At 43.6% G+C, this 16,762-nt stretch overlaps 1 protein-coding gene across 1 annotated transcript in view; it reads right to left on the bottom strand.

Annotated features, from left to right (window-relative positions):
- Positions 1–6,907: 6,907 nt before the first annotated feature.
- The window catches only part of RCOR1 (REST corepressor 1), an 88,321-nt gene continuing 78,466 nt past the window's right edge, over positions 6,908–16,762 (bottom strand). Inside the window, exons 8-12 of the mRNA XM_063333082.1 lie at positions 16,484–16,678; positions 15,429–15,506; positions 14,663–14,720; positions 13,885–14,114; positions 6,908–11,366 (exon numbers count right to left, since the gene is read on the bottom strand). Of these exons, the coding sequence (XP_063189152.1) occupies positions 11,325–11,366; positions 13,885–14,114; positions 14,663–14,720; positions 15,429–15,506; positions 16,484–16,678 (603 nt within the window). The 3' untranslated portion in view covers positions 6,908–11,324. The remainder of the gene's footprint in view (positions 11,367–13,884; positions 14,115–14,662; positions 14,721–15,428; positions 15,507–16,483; positions 16,679–16,762) is intronic.

Below are 16,762 nucleotides of genomic sequence, written 5' to 3'. Positions count from 1 at the left end.
CTTTTCATAGGGCTTATTTAATACAAGTCAAAACCAAACCTTTGCTACTAGACAACATCTATCACAAACCTCTTGTACAACACCTCATTTGCATGCACTGTCTAAAACGACGTTCTGTATTGCAAGTATTAGGAAATCCCTTCTTCCTTGGGTACATAATTGCTCCTCTACAAGTGTCCAAAATCAACTAAGGGGTTTACCTCCCAAACACCCACAGCTTGGCAATCCAAGCCCTAACTGGGCGTTATCCCAGTTACTTATCCATCGGAAGGACACATCCTAACACTTCTCATCTGCAAACATCAACGCTTTCATGCTGACATTACTGCTCTCTGCCCTGAGCTCACAGGTGAGTTAACATTGACTTAGTTTTGGCAGAAAGTAGCAGAAATTATAGTTTCGCTCCTCCTCCACGAGCACGTTAACAACTCTCAGCAGCGCCGTGAGCCCTCCCAAGTGACCAGCAGTTGTTTGAAGCCTTTAGTAGGTTCTGAATTTTTAAACAGAGATGTATTCTCCTGGGTGTTTACAGGGCATTAAGTAAACATTAAACTTTTTAGTAAAATGTAAAAACATTGAAAACTGTCTCGATTACTCAGCTTTCATTTATACAGCGCTGTGACCTCTCCATCCCAGGGGGCTGTAGAAACAAGACTGAGTTGCTAATTAAAAAATGCACCTTTACAAGAAAACCAGAGATGACTCCACTGCCTTTTGGCAACCTTCAAATGCAAGAACAGCAACAGCAGTGATATAAACCCTCTTCACTTCATTTTATAGATTACTTTTTTTTCTCATACCAGAGCAAAAGCAAAACATTGCAGAAGGACAGAAAACTGGACCACCTCCAGGTCTGAAGGCACTGCCCTCTTCTTAACACATATTACTAGGGAAATCCTTGAGATTAACCCGTTTGACCCAGGAAATGACCATCTCCAGCGGACAAAGTAAAAAGCAAAGAGTTTCCTGAATGCAACGTAATTCCCTGCTTTGAGTCCTCAAACCAGATTCCCCGACCAAGAAGGAAGCAATTCAGAGGTGCTTGATGCTCCCTTGAGTTGCTAAAGCGCTGCTGAGATCTTGCTGCTTCTCACAGCGTGCTGACGCTTTCCTTCATTAGCAAGGCACATCTTTCCTTGTCAAGTTTCTGCTTGGTCCCAGACGCTAACGAGAGGCTGACAGGTAATCATTTAAAACTGCATTTGCTCAAACGTTATAAAGTTATTTACTATCCGCCTGGTCCAACTCTTACCGCAGAGTACGTAAAAGCACTTAACGAGGCTTGGATCAGGCTCCCCGCGATTTATTTAACGCCTATAGTGGGGGCATCCTCCTGTGGGGGACTTGCAGTTTAAAGCATTAATACAAAAGTATCTTGGGAAATCCAGCAGATGTTAGGGAGCCAGGAGTAATTTTTACTTATATATATGGATATAAAAATTAAGTTTCCTCCTCTTACTATGAGAGGTTTTCTCTGCACCTTGAGAGACAGGCTGGCAGAAGAGGGCTGAGTGCATTTCACATTATGGAGGCCCCTAAGCAGCGCACATTTGAGGGCAGCGAAGACGCGAGTCAGCTCATAGTTATTTATTATGGATCTTTCTTTTCTTGACACTAGATTCTGAACCGCAAATCCGGAGCCCTGGGCAGATCCCAGTACTCGCCGCTAACAATGCACAAAAATAAAACCAAGAGGAAGAGAAGTTCTCCACGCACGCCGAGGGCTAAAGGCATTGTTCCTGACAAATTGCTTGACTAGTTTGTCTTCCTTGTGTGCATAACACAATTCTCTTAAATTATTTTTCTGTTGCTAAACCCCACTGTGGTTCTGGGTCACTCATTGAAAGTCAAACCGAGAGGCTGCCTGTGATGGAGCACAGACGCGGGGTATTGTTTGCTTCCCACGTAGGGCATGGCGCTGGACCCGGGGCCTCCCGTGATTAATTGCAGAAACTGGAATCTTTATACAAATACTTTTAAAGGAGAATTTGATTGAGCTTAAGGGTTATCTTCTCCGAATATTTGTACCGGTGAGACTTGATTGTGCAAGGAAGAGAGAACCAGCCATGCAGCAAAAGGGAATTAGCTTGAATAGAACATCCAATTAACTGCTTTTGTTTTTTTAATAGTTGTTTTGAATTTATTTGTTTAAGGGAGAACATTAACAGCACGACACACCAATCGGAGGTATAAAGCTACTTTCGGCATCAGAAAAGCCGTCCCTAAAGTTGTATTGGAAAGACCGAAATTGATAGGAAATACATACGAATAACATTTCTAGCCTTAGTGAACGATGACAGTTCTATCCTGAGCTGTCTCTTCAAGAGAGGTGGGACACAGGGCCCAAAAGGGTGGAAACTGGGTCCAGCGAGGTGTCCCCTGCCCCAGTACAGGTACATTTCTAGAGTACTGGAAAGGTACCAAGCCACAGGGGAGCTAGTTCTGTTATCTGAGGCATATTTCAATAAGCAACTAAATCTGGGACCTTCAGGAGGACATACTTGTTTGGGAGCTACAGAAATCTTTCCCAGGTTTTCCACTGTTTCTCATGGCAGGAAGCAGATTTAATCCTCCTTCATGAGGAAAGAGCACAGGACGGGAGCAGGGACCCTTCCTATGGGAAAGCAGGACACGCAATTCAGTCGTCAGTGATGGAGAGAAGCCTAGAGGGCATGCCATGCTACAGTTTGGGGAAACTCAACATCCGGTAGCTACTGAAATTAAAATAAACAGGATTCTTCAAGCCCATCTTGTAGATAGGGGACCCAATTCATCTTATGTGAGGAAAAAGAATACATAAAGCAACACAAAATCCCTAAGCCAACACAGCGGGAATCTCTGGGAATCTGCTGGTGCCCCCGTGAATGCCCTTCCCAAGCCTCCCCACGCCAGCAGCGAGGTCCTGGGTCTGGCACTGGGAGAATGAGCAGCCACTGCATCCCAGCGGCAAGCGGCCCAGCTGCTGTAGGCAGTGGCCCAAGGCAGGCAAGGCGACTGGAGCAAGTCAAGGCTTCTTCAAATTGGCTTCTATGCCCAAAATAGCACATGTAAAATCCAGACCAGAGTGCCACAACACAATGTTTACTTGACCAAGGGCATCTCTCTTAGTCTCCCCCATCCCAAAGCCTTTTATCCTACCCTGCAGAGCATAGCCATGGACCCGCCAACTCCAGGGAGCCCTCCATTCCCAGCTCTCACCCACACAGCTGTCAGCCAGCAGCTCCCTTCTGGTGCAAGCTCAGACTCGAAGTCCATGGCCAGCACACTCTTACACGCTCCCAGCGCCTCTCTCCACCTTTCATACCAGAGAGGTGCTTGGCCTCTGCCATGGGCTGGGCAGCTGCAGGCGGCCAGGCGCCCACACCAGGGGAAGGCTACAGGTACAACCAGAGGTAGGTATGTCTCCTGGAGCACCCTTCCACCAGAATCTGTGGCCCTGCCAACAGTACAGATCCCCGTGATTCACCACCACCACTCTCCTGGAGGAAGGAAACCAGCAGTCAAGTAAGGGTGGACCCAACTGGCAAACCAGAGCTTGCCCGATACTCTTCTGTACCTGGGAGCTGGAATCTTCTGCCGCATGGAGTTCAGCTCAGTAACCTTCGCCTTCGAATACTTTCAAAGTTTAGGATTAATGGAGAGATTTGTCCCCAGACCTGGAAGAGTCACCTCACTAAGGCTATGGACAGACTAAAATCCAGCCTAGTATTTCTCCCATCAACACTGCCTTTATCTCACCCTGCGACCCCCGGGGTGCCGTTTACAGAGAACAGGGACAACCCCCAACCCTTCTTCCACCTGCCCGAGCACACCAAGCTCCCTGGGTGCTTTCCTTTTGTTTCCATCTGCTCGGGCAGACCTGTCTTCCAGCAGATGAACCAGGATTGTACACAATACCCCAGAGGAGGTTTTCAAAGCCTTGGTACAATGGCATCAGCGTTTCCTCGTCTAGCTGGAAGTACGGTGCCCGGTGCTGCAGTGAGAGGTCCAAGTCCTTGCCTTCTCCTGGGGTTAAGCACAGGCAGCCACGGCACTAGTGCAGTTAATGCCCAGCTTCCACATCCCAGACACAGCCCTAGGCTCTACCCATAACCTATAATAAGGAAATAAGCACTTTCGGGATGTAATACATTAGATCGGTTTTCAACATCTAATTTAGGATTAAATTAATTACACCCTAGAAAAGCATCTATCTCTCTAAGGGATTCTGGACAGCGAGCTTAGGCAGTGATATCCGTATCCACTGATGAATCCTGCCCCTTGAGATTGACTAGTCAGGCACAAGTCTTTCTCTGGCAAACCCATTGCACCCATTCTTCTAGTCTGTTAATTCACCTAATTCTCCTTTCCATCAGGACTTATTCTAAACCTTGAATACACAAGGCAGTATCAAGAAGCCGGCAGCTGCCTAGGCCTCCTATTCATCTTTTTCTTTTAGAAATCAGTTCAGTTTTGTCAGTCACATATAGTATCATCTTCCATTTTGAAAGCTTGTTGGGGTCTTGCCAAGCCATACACTTCCACATGCTAGGTGTCAGGCGAATTATATCTGCTCCCCCAAAGTCTGCAGATGGGGAAAAGTTCCTCCCGGTTCACATGCGCACATCGTCCCACACAGCTCCTGCTGTTCCAAGCTACCTTGGTGAAAACCAAGCGTCCATCCAGAACCAGAACAAACACCTCAACCCCTCCCTCACCATCGTCTCTGGCTGGAAACAAACACAAGTCAGTATGACACGTGTCGGTTCCTCTCTTACTCCCATTCCCTGATGTCCCAGGTGAAAACCCCTTGGCTGACCAATGGTTTTTCCCCATCTTACAAGACCCTGCCCTTTGCTGCCCTCGGGCCTTCTTCCACGCAAACCTCGACCCTTTCAGCAGGGGAAAGTTCCAGGTGATTTCTCCATCTTTGATAAAAGTTCAGGCCTCCTGTACGCTACTGTCCTCAAGATTTCCCTTCTTGATGACTTCAGACACTAATTCCCCTTAATATTTTACAGTAATTCTCTGCTACAGCCCTTCTGCAACAGAAGCAAGCAATTCCTCCACCGCTGTCAGCAGGCCCTTTGCTGTTTTGGGGGGTGTTTTTTGTTTTGGTTTGGTTGGGGCTTTTTTTGTTTGTTTGTCTTTACACACACACACGCACATTTTGTTTATGGTTTACTAAAAGCAAGACCAGAAATTTCATTTGCTCTTATTAGTTCAAAGCCAGAACGCGGTTTAGAGGGGAATGAGATTGTTGGTTTGATACCCAGCTCTCTCTCAAACATCACGCTGTATCTTTCAGACTGGAAGTCGGTTTATGAGATAAAATCCACGCTTACACTGTTATTTCATAAAGCTGATACTTGTGGATTAGATTAAGATCTCAGCACACAAACGGCAGCAACACTGAACTCTTCCATTTCAGCCTGAACTTCAGCTCCTACTGCATCCCGCGAGGCAGCTCCTATCCTAAGGGAGATGCGCTCGGTGCTGCTGTGCTGTTCATACTCCACAGCTTGCAGAGATGGGAAAGGCCTAGAAGATAAATGCAGGTGTTCTGGAAACTAAGGTTGGCTCAAATACACATATTCCCATTCTTAGTTAGGGCCCAAAGTTTAATTCAGGTCAGACCTTAAAGTCTAAACCGCAATAGTCGCTGGAGTGCTGATGCCTTAAGATTTCAACACTGGAAGTTAGCAGATGCCAATCTGTTTATGTAGGAAACAGGCTATCAGGAATACTAAATACACCATTTAAACTCCATTCAGCGCTAATTCAACACTGCTTTCCCATTTACAAACACGTACCGTTACCAGGCAGAAATGTGGGACCTCTGTTTTTAAGAACAGTAGCATTACCAGTACTTCACCTTTGCTTCTGCACTCCTCGGATGCGTTTGGGCAGAGGGAGTCCCGATTTCCTCACCTGGCTCATGCTCCCCCATCGAAGGGAGGGGGAAGTTCCTTCTTTTATTCGTTTGGTTGTTTAGGGTTTGGGGTTTTTTTGTTGTTTTGGGGTTTTTTTTTGTTTTACTTTGGGGTTCGGGGGGCAGAGGGGCAGGAAGGGCTGGTTTGTATTGAAGGTTAAGGGCTGAAAGAGTCAAACAACTCTGCTAAAAAAGCAGATTACTACTTCACAATACTGGTACCGTATTCTCCACCACCAGGAAAATTACAAAGATGCTTTCCAGTAAGGAAACACCCTCAACTCTTAAAAATGCTGTCCATGCTTCCAAAACCCCAAGCCCATCTCTCCTTCCCCACCCCACTTTGCTTTACAATAAAGGCAGGCATGACTAATTCCTGCCCTCCATACGCTACAGCATTGGAAACCACCGCGGAATCTTGCTGTATTAGTTCTGCTGCGTCTAACACGTGTGAGCAAAGCAGAAAACTCCTTGTCATCTGTCCTGTGCTAACTCCCGGGCTCAGAAAGGCCTGCTGGTACCCTGCCTGTTGAAAGCAGCAGTTTTCCCCCAACTGCCCTGTAATGTCTTACCTGTGCTTCTGCATTTAGTGCTCAGTTACACCCAGCAGGTGAAGAGAGAAAATATTCCCTTCCTGAAAATCCCAAGGTTGAAGCCCAGTGCAAAATTTCCTGCCGTTTTGAGCATGTGTGGCAGCAACATCTACACACTGCTAAGCTTGCCGGGTTAAGAGTCACCTTTTCCCGTGTATTTCAACTGCATTCCTTTCATTGCAGGACAAAGATGCCGATCTTTGTGCTAGCGAAGTGCTAGCCCTTGGCATGCAGCAGGCACCAGTTTATTCTTCAGGTCCTCAGCACATTTATCAGTTTAACCCGCGCTCCAAGCACAGCGACACGCGGAGGATGCGATACAGGAAGGGGGCAAGCCCCGGTCGGTTCTCCTGACCAAAAAGGTAAGGGACCAATTACATATCAGATTCACATTTTACGTCAATAACGTTTTACTACGTGTTTTATTACATCAATGGCTTGAAAAAATTTTATTTGATGTCAGCAAACATTGGAAATCATAGAAAAATGAATTATGTAGAATTTCACAAAGGAATTTACCCCACTATAATTCCTCATACAGTAAAATAATTCAAAACCAAATGTTACTTTTCAGTGGCTAAGCAATTTTATAATGCTATGAACATTCATCACAGTAAGTGTGCCGAATAATAGAAAACAGGCAAAAAAGACATTTAAAATATTACTTACAACATACTTTCTTTAAAATCCCAACGAGTATTTTATCACTTCAAAAGCTATACAGCATTTCCATTATATTTGCAAACTTAACCTTATACATCTTTTAAAATCTTGAAAAAACTTCTTTTAAGCAATCTATAAGCAGTTAACAAAATTGATAAAATCTACATAATGGAATACTATACACTCCAGTATAAATTTTATTTTAGGAGAATATGAATGTAAACACTCATTATTATACAACATGCATAGACTATACTGACCTTCCATCTTCTGAACTGTAACTTTCACTGCAATTGTGCTTTACTATCAACAGGAAAAGCTGCATTAATCCAGGGAGTGGCAGAAAGTATTTGCTTTAGGGGCATTGCACAAGATCGCGAGATTTTTGACTTGCTGAAGACAAGCTGGAGCTAATAAAAAAAAATCATTTTTCTTTTTTTTTTTTTTTTTTTTTTTAAAAAGAGTAAATATCAGGCCACTCATCGCTGAATGGGCAATGCATAATTTTATACAGATTTGAAAAAATGCATTATCAGAAAAATCTCCTACGATATTTTTGCGCTTCATTGACTTGGAGATTTATGTTCACAAATCCAGTGACCAAGTTAGTGTAATGCACTGTTTGGCTCATATTTGGTGTGCAAGAATACCAACAGCATATTAGCGATTTAGAGAATAAAAACTGAAATTTAAAGTGACAATGAGCATATTTTAATATAATGTTTCAGATGCATTTGTACAGGAAAAAAATATGTTTGTCAGGACATTGCTTTAAGAGAATAAGAGTTTCACTCTTATATTAACGACTAAAAAAGTGTTCTCGTGGGTATTAATGGGGTCTTCCTGGTTGCAAACTTGTAAAAATATATTAAGAATTCATTATCCCCATTGGTATTAAATCTATCAAGACACAACCACTGTGGTTGCACTACCAGTTATGGCTACTATGGTCTTAAGCATCTGATTGTACATTGTTGCTGTATTGTTAAGCACAACTGAGGCATGGTTTGTTTGTTTTTTTTCCCTTGGTTATAAGGTTATATTACAAAAATTGATCACTGTTTCAAACCAGTTAAACACGAATATTCAAGTAACAAGGTTGTTTTAATGGATAAGCGAAAAAAGAAGTTACCTAGCACTTTACACAACTACATAAAAATTAAATAGAACAAATGAAATTTGTTTATGCATATGCAATACACTTTTATATCTTTAAGATTTCTAAAACTAAAACTTAAACTATCATTTTCTTTAACGATACCATATTTTGCACAATAACTTATACTTAGGAGAAATAATTTCCCATTTTCCACAAAATATATATAATTATGACATTCACATTGATAGTTTAAGAAACAAAATTTAAGTGAATATTCTAACTTATGCAGTTATCTTTGTGGACCCTTCTAATTAGAATGCAACCAGTTGATGTACCTAATGCTTGACCCATTTAAAAAAAAAAAAAAAAAGAGGGTCTTCACCTAAACAAGACCAAACCATTTAAACTTTCAAAAGCTAAAATTATTTCATTGCAGTTAAAAAGATAGTTAAAGAGAATGTAAAAAACTAAACGTTTAAAATACAGTGCTATTATATTGTATGTATCAACTACAATAAGATAGCAGTCAACTGAAAAGTAATTAAACAACTTTTTTCTTCCTAATATCATGAATTATACATGGTTCCCCCTACCCCTTGGGGATGAAGCCAAAACACAACTTTTCTGATCACAAGATGGACAGATTTGAGGGCAAAAACCGATGGAAAGTCCTCACAGGTAACTTAGCTCGTCAGCAGAAGCCTCTCCCGGTGAGTTTTGCCAGCTGGGATAGAAGCTCACACAGCCCTCTCACACTGGCGAGGTCCTGTCTCCGTGCATTGGTACCAGCAGGAGGTTTAATACTAGAGTATTTCTAATGAGCGGCATTGCTTTATACCAGAACTGTCAGCTGAATTCACAGTGCTCTTTGCCTGTCTTTAATCCTAATTCACACTGGCTAACAACTAGTGTCCTTTCCCACAAGAGACTCCCAACTCCAACTGCCACAGGACTGAAGGAACATCTGCAGGGCCACAACGGAGCTGCCAGTTCACGTGAACAGCTGTAGAGACACTGCCACAAACTTGGGATTACAGGTTTCCCACACAGAGGATAGGGAATAGCTCCCTTCCATCACCTACCTCAAAGCATCTCTCTGGAGCGACCAAAATGAAACAGCTGCAAAGTGGCTGAAACAGGCCCTTTTTGGGCTCCGCGCTCTAGCCCGCCCTGAGAAATGCCTATCTGCTCCTTCGCCTGGGCACTGTTGCTCAATTTCTGATGTTGAATTACGCTCCTCACACAAGGCCCAAGGAGGAGACCACCTTGGTGGTACAGGAGGCTACCTCCTCCGCCTTTCCTTGGGTTGTGTCTCCGCTGCAGGAGGTGCAGGCAGAGCTGGCTCCGTCAGCCAGCTGGCATTAGCCTACCTCCTTTAGGTACAGAGAGCAGAGCCCTCACAGCACACAGTCCGGCACAGCCCAGCAGCTCAAACATCAGCACCAAGTTCGGGGCTAGACTCAGAGCTTGCAGCACCTCAGCTGCAGGCCAGGACGTGGACTAGCTCATTTCAGGTTGTGTTAGGAGGCTGGTGCCGCACATTGCTGTGTGCCGTCTTGGCTTCAACCCTCTGTAGAGAAAGAGAGGCAAAGAAGGTCCTTTTTTCCACCTGCAAAGACACACGGCGGTTTCTTCCAAGATCATGAAATTAACCATTTTTAAATGCTTTGTGACTAGTGTTATTTTGCAGCTTTCCACTGGAAAAGAAGTAATACTGCTGCTTCTAGCTTCTCTGAACGCTCTCTGCTCGGCAGCCAGCAACTCCCTTGTTCAAGGTGCAAAGTCCTCATACGGGACTTTGAGGAACAGCTCCAGTTCAAGCCAGCTAGAGAGGCCACAGCACAGGTCATCCGAGCAGAGGGCTGGGGGATTTGAAAGCTGCATGCACCAAGTATTTGGAAAAGCACCTCTTAGATTTTAAATTGCATATTTTGGTTCAGAACATGAAAGCGGTGTGTGCTTCAGAAGGGTTAAAATGGCCAATGAAATTAACCCAGTTCTTCTCCATTAAACTTCCAAGAGACCAAAAACTACCGGAAGGTTGAATTTTGTACTCCAACCCTCGTCCAGACTTCCAATGGGAGAAGTAGTTTGATGTCTTTGGCAAACAGCGCTCTGAAGAGGAATGAGACACTGGGACAGAAAGTGACCTATGGTAGCCAAATGTAAAAAGGCACATATTCCAAAGGAGAGGCACCAGAGAAAGTTGTTTTGACTTAATCCCGCAGAGGATCAGGAAAAAGAAAGTTGTGTAGCACTCATTTAACAAGTTACAATGCAAATGCTGAATGCCAGGGGTTAAATAGCGTATCAAACAGGTTCAGGTTACGTATTCCCTTTTGCACTAAATAAAAGCCATTAAAATATACAGGAATAAAATGCTCAATTAGGGAGCTTTCTATGAAGCAAGAACACACAAATACAGTGGAAAGAATTGCACAAACCAGAAGTGTAATGAGTTACGTTTACAACCTTGGACTGACCAAACCTTAGAAATAACATCTCCTATCACTTCGCATTATTCAAGATTGCTTGTTAACATGCCCTGTCATTTCAGAACAAACCTGACACCACTGGCATGTGCACAGCCCTCTCCTTTATAGAAAGCTCGCTAATAATAGTGTCATCGTAAGAATACACAGGAAGCGGAGACCACAAGGCCATGCAGCAATACGTACTTATACCCTACGGACCAAGTATTATAAGAACTCCTAATGTGTAGAGTTACTGTGGGGCTGCTAAGGAGCTCCTTGTTTTGCAGGTTGGTCAAAATTTACAGACAGGTGTTACTGGTTCTAGGAATCCCCATGCTTAAGCAGGACGTTGATGAAATGGAGAGCTGAGCTACCTGGGTGCTTTTGAAAGAAAGTGGAGGCAGTATGGAGGAATGAGGGGAGATTAAGGCAGATGTAGCACAGGACTGGAAGCGTTTGCCTTTTTTTTGGTAATAGCTGCTTGTCCACAGATATGATGCAGATGGCTGTCTGAGGTTTGCTAATACCTGATATCCTGGATAACACAGTAGTCAACACAAATTGTTCTAGGCTACAGCACCTTCTCACGAAGCAGATGCATATCTGACATCAAGAACAGAAGTAGCCTGGAGGGAAGGGGGAGGGGGGAGAAAAAGGAGACGTTTAGTTTAAAAATGAATACACATAGGCTTTCTTGCATCTCCAAACTTCACCCCAGATCCACCGTACTGAAAGTGACAACCCTGGCACATGGGAGGAATCACAGCAGCTTCCCCTATTATGAGCCGCACTGGAATTTGCTGGGAGTACAAACATGCAAGAATTAAGACTGGGGTTGAGGCTGCTTTATAATCAGCAGTCTCGCCTCCCCCCTTCACAAAAAAAAAAACAACCCAAAAAACAGAACTGTGGCCGCTTGCTATGAAAACATACTGAAGGGGAAAGCCCAGAGCAGTCAGAGGGCTGACAAAGTTTTTACTAGGTTGGCAGGCAGGCAGACAAGGCATGCCAGGGAGAAAGCACCTGAGGGACTGCAGGGTTAGGCCAGCAAAATCTTCTCCTGGCTACCGCTGACTGACTCCACCTGACTTTGACCAGCCATCAGTGCAAGTGCTTAGGTGATAATCCCAATGACATTTCACTTTGTACCCAGAAGTGCTCAGACGGGCACCCAGTCAGCACTGTGCTTATGTTACCTCTGAAGGCAGGAGCACCACATTTATAGTCAGCCCGAGAGGCAATGTCTGATGCACTCAGAGCATGGTGGCCATTAGATGTCCGCTGTGCAACACCCTTATGTCCCTTCCCTTGTGCATTTTTATAAAAAGCTGCAGGCTTGGTTAGTTAAAATCCTCTCCATGCTGCCAGCACCTTCCTCCTCCTAGCCATGACACATCAGTTCCTACTGTCCAGAACAGGCTTCAACGAGAACCACAAGCCACACGGTGCTCATGTAAGGTATACAGGGTATGTCACAGCTGGCGGCTCACTGCCACGCTGCCTGGTTCCTGCCTGCATCAGCCTGGTGCAGGCAGGCTCTACCCTCATCCCTTACCATACTGCAGGGCGCAGTGAACTGCTTGACTCTCGCAATAGCTGCCTTTTCTCTAGGCTTTGCAACTATTCCCAGCAGCCTGTTGTTTTGGTCCCCTTTCCACCACTCAGTGCTTGGCACTTTCCATGACTGGTTTGGGGATCATGACTCTTGCTCTACCAGTCATTCACCAAACCTTGCTGTCATGTCTCCACTCTCCCTCCTCCTCCTCTGCTAACTTGTCTGGGATACATATCGCTCCAGTATCCACACACTTGGCCACATCAGCACACTCCAGTTCCTGCTGTAACCATTTCCTTCCTATCTCAAGTGAGGCTCCTCTTTCTTGGCTCTAACTTTCAGGAGCAACGGTGTATTTAAAGCCAGGAAGAACCTCAGAGGGCTCAGAAAAAAAAAAAAAAAAAAAAAAAAGCTCTTCGCTGCCAACAGATACAACTCTACTGGTCACAGGAAGAGGCAGTGACACGAGCCACCTGTCTTTCAAATGACTGGCTATCTACTAGTACCATCGCTTCTCTGCTCCACCTCTCAATTCTGTAAGAATGGGACAATTTCACTCACACCCTTCTGAGGAGGCAATTTTTTTTGAGTTTGGTTTTGTTCTTCTGTCATACCTTTGGACCTAGTCCCAAGATGTAAGCATCTTTGAATAACACATCATTAGGATTTGTGAAGCAATGAAGTTCTGCTCTCCAAGTGTCTGAACGGCAACGTACAAGTGAGCCAACCACAATCGGGGCAACAAAAATATGCAGTACACTGAGAAGTCTTTAGTCCGTGTGAGACCAAAATCAGCCTTACGCTGTTGACTGTGCTTGCATTTAGAAGATACAGCTTTTGCGCCAAGCTGTCTTATAAAATTAGGCCAAAGGGAGTCCTAGATCAGACATTTTTAACATGCAAACCTCTAGCGGGCTTTTCTTTTGTAAGACTGTGTTAATATTACACTGTTGTAACTAACTTTCATATTTAAACACTCTACAGTCTCTTAGTTAACTTCAAACACACGTTGTCTTTGGAGAAGTGTTAACTCCGTGAAGCTCCATCAAGGAGAGGCTGTTTCTAGAATTTCTGTCTTCACAGAAACTGCTGTAAAATCAAGGAAACTTTGCCTCTAGGTAATTCCAGAGTGAACAGTTTCACACACTCGCCTTGTTTATAGCTTTCTTCCCTTCCCCCAAGTGAAACCACTCCATTGTCAAAAATGAAAGAGCGATATTTGCCTCAGAAGACTGTAGGGACCCACAAAGCCAAACCTAGAACAGCTTGGACAACTACATGCAGGGAAAACATCCAAATGAGATAAAGATGTATGGGATTTTGGCAGCGACAGGCATTAAAATGTCCATGTGCTGATGAGATACAGATACTGTCAGAGGGCTGCAAATTAACTGTTCTCTTTCCACTTTCATATATGTCTGGAACTCCCAGTTCCCAAAATCAGTACTGGAATCTGCATATCCAGAGGAAGTGAAATACGCTCAGATTGAAGATTGTCAAAAATCGCTTTTGCAAAGAGTGCATCTATACACATCTATCTGAACTCATCTCGGATGGGGAATTTTATGCGATTTTTAAATTGGATTTACCTCATCTTCCTCTTCGGACATTTTAGTGGAATTATCAGGGGATTTTACAGGCTTCTGGCTATTGGTTCCATTTGTCTCCTCTTTGCCATGCTCTGCTTCCCACTCCTGTAGAACTTCATCTATGTTGAAACGACGTCGATAATTTACAAAAAAGTTTTTCACTTGCACCACAGATTTGTTTCCAATCACATCAGAGATTGCCTGAAAGTCTCGGCCATATTTCCTGATTGCTAAAAGCAACAAAAACAAAAGCAATGTGTTATTTCCACAAAGACCACAAACCAGGCTCAAGTCACAGCATAAGGATCCAAAGCTGAACTTCTGTCAAGTTTTCGTGCCTTTCTCAGATTAATCCAGCAAAAAAAAAAAAAAAAGTCTAAATTGGGCAAGAGACACAGTTAAGAATAGCCCTAGAGAAGAGAACAGAGGTATAGTAAAGATGGGCAGAGCCAAATCTAAAAGACCTGTGTAAACCTGTGTACTACTTGAGAAGTTATGCAGGCAAAGGGCATAGCAGGGACTCCAGTAGAGTTTCACTTTCTGAAAGCTTGTACAAGGGGAGATTATTCGCAAACATTCGTATGGTGCAATTTATACTGCCGGGGCGGGGCGGGGGGGGGCAGTGACACTATTTCCTTGTTCAATTCCATTCTTTGGGCATTAAGTACACAGCAACATCAAAATCTTTCATTAGTCGCTGAAGGGAAACACAGCTCTGAAATGCAGCAGAGTTTTGATTATCACCAACTGAAGTACAAATAGATTTGTAGTGCCATACCTTGCACAGCAAGAAGCTGCTCATCTGTGGTCCAACGTGCATTAAATTTCTGAACAACCTAGACATCAAAAAATAATCAGGTAACTTCATTTACATAAGCAACAACTTTCACTTGCATCTAAGCTCACAAAAACACAAGGAATTAACTGTTAGTCAAACTATATCATTCCTTTTAGTAGCAACAATGTTTTCAACAAAGAACTGCGTATGGCGTCCTTTCAGTTAACTGTGACATACACCAAGCCTGTAAGCCACAGTAATACAAACAGATAGGGAATGGTCTGAGCAGATAACTAAGAGCCACACTCTTCCAAAGCACCTACTTGTTTTTATCACAGACACCCCCTGTAATCTTGGCCAAATTATTTCCAGCACGAGGTACCAGAGTTGGAAAGAAAACAGCAAAAGCACTAAGTGCCAAGAGAAAGATGGGCCTTTAACATCCTCTCCTACATTTCTCAGTATGTAGAGAAAAGCAATGACTGCTCTCACAAGGGCACACAGATACAACACTGACAAAACATGGTATATCTGAGATACCTGTCCTTTTGTTAGAAACCACTTTTGCATGTTAAACACTGCTCTTACTTTCTCCCCATCTCCCATTTCCATTACACAACAACAGCGAATACGGTCATGGTCTTGATTCACACTGACAACTAACAGGACATTGTTCCCAGTTTACTGGACACAAGAATAGCCCTGGTATGTAAACACGGATTAGCATTTATCCCCACAATAAACAAGGGTCAGAAAATGATCCTACCTCTGGAAGTCTGTATTGTTCTATACCACCTTCAAGTTTTTCTTTGAGCGCGCTGTTTGTCTGTTTGATATTCTGAATCTGAAAAGAAAGTTTCATCCCTTTAACAAGGATCAGAAAAAAATAATCTTTGGACGAGTCTTCTTCCAGCAGCCCCAGCAGGAACCCTACAAGCTCAGCATTCCAGTTTTTCCTCACAACCTCCATTTTCCAAAAAGGTTTGTTATATTGGAATAATGGAATGCAGGGGCAGCAGACACATCAGGAGATCCCATTTAAATTATTCTATCTTATCTGCAAGTTATTTGGAGCAAGAATTGCCCCAACTTTGAGGTCTGTATGAAGCCCAGCATAAAAAGAAAGGCCCTGTTCACAGCAAGTAATGAATCAAAGACTGCTTGAGAGCTCCGCTTCTCCCAGAGTGCCAAGAAAAAGGCTTCAGGCCAAAATACCAATTCTATTAAGTTTAATAAAGAGCTTGAGCCAGATCTCTGCTTTAGAAACAGTGAAAATGTTCAGATCTAGAAAACAGACTCACGTAGTAAACCTGTCTTTACTAACAGATATTGAAAAACATTTGTTTAAAAGGCAGATCCATCAGGGAAGCAAAAGGTACGTAGGAAAGTTTGTATGATGCCTGTCTAAGAAAGAATAAAACAAATGTATCTGCCTGTTCCAAAAGCACCATATGAAAAGGCAAAGGAAACCGACTGTTGCATATGGAAATCAGATACTGCTGGAACCAAATGTCATCTGAGGGAAGTTCCTAGCTAAAATATAAGGAACTCTGAACTGCAAGAAATACTAAGCACCAACAATTGTTCCTTCAAGTCAGTACTATGGACTTTTTTGCTTCACTTCATGTATAAAGTCAGCTTGCCCATAGAACCAAAATAAGAGAGATGTAAAACACAGGGCTGCATTAGTTTATAGCACAGGGCTGTATCAATTAAGCCACATAATGATGTGCATCCCCACCGTCAAGCTACAAATTCCTGTGAACTTTGCAGACTGCGATAGGCAAAACAGCAGTTATTCTTGAACTATCCCATTCATACCTGTCGCTTGATTGAGACTAATTCCATGTCCAGTTGTCTAAGTACAGTGGTAGCAGCTGTTGCATTGGCAGAAACGGCCTCCACATCTTCTTGGGAAAGGAACATTCCTTTGGGAGGTTTCCTCTTTGCTCTGTTCTTGGCCTGCGTACTGTGCTTCTCCTTCTTCACCTGAGGAACAGTTTCAGCGGGCGGCACCTGGCAAACAACAGTTGTTTTACAAAACTAGATGAGCTTTAATGGTCCCCTCCAACTCAAACCATCCCGTGATTCTATGGCTTT

Source organism: Chroicocephalus ridibundus, chromosome 4, assembly GCF_963924245.1.
Source record: "Chroicocephalus ridibundus chromosome 4, bChrRid1.1, whole genome shotgun sequence".
Lineage (NCBI taxonomy): Eukaryota > Metazoa > Chordata > Aves > Charadriiformes > Laridae > Chroicocephalus > Chroicocephalus ridibundus.
The sequence above is the reverse complement of the archived record's forward strand: the minus strand, read 5'-3'. Positions and strand labels throughout refer to the sequence as shown.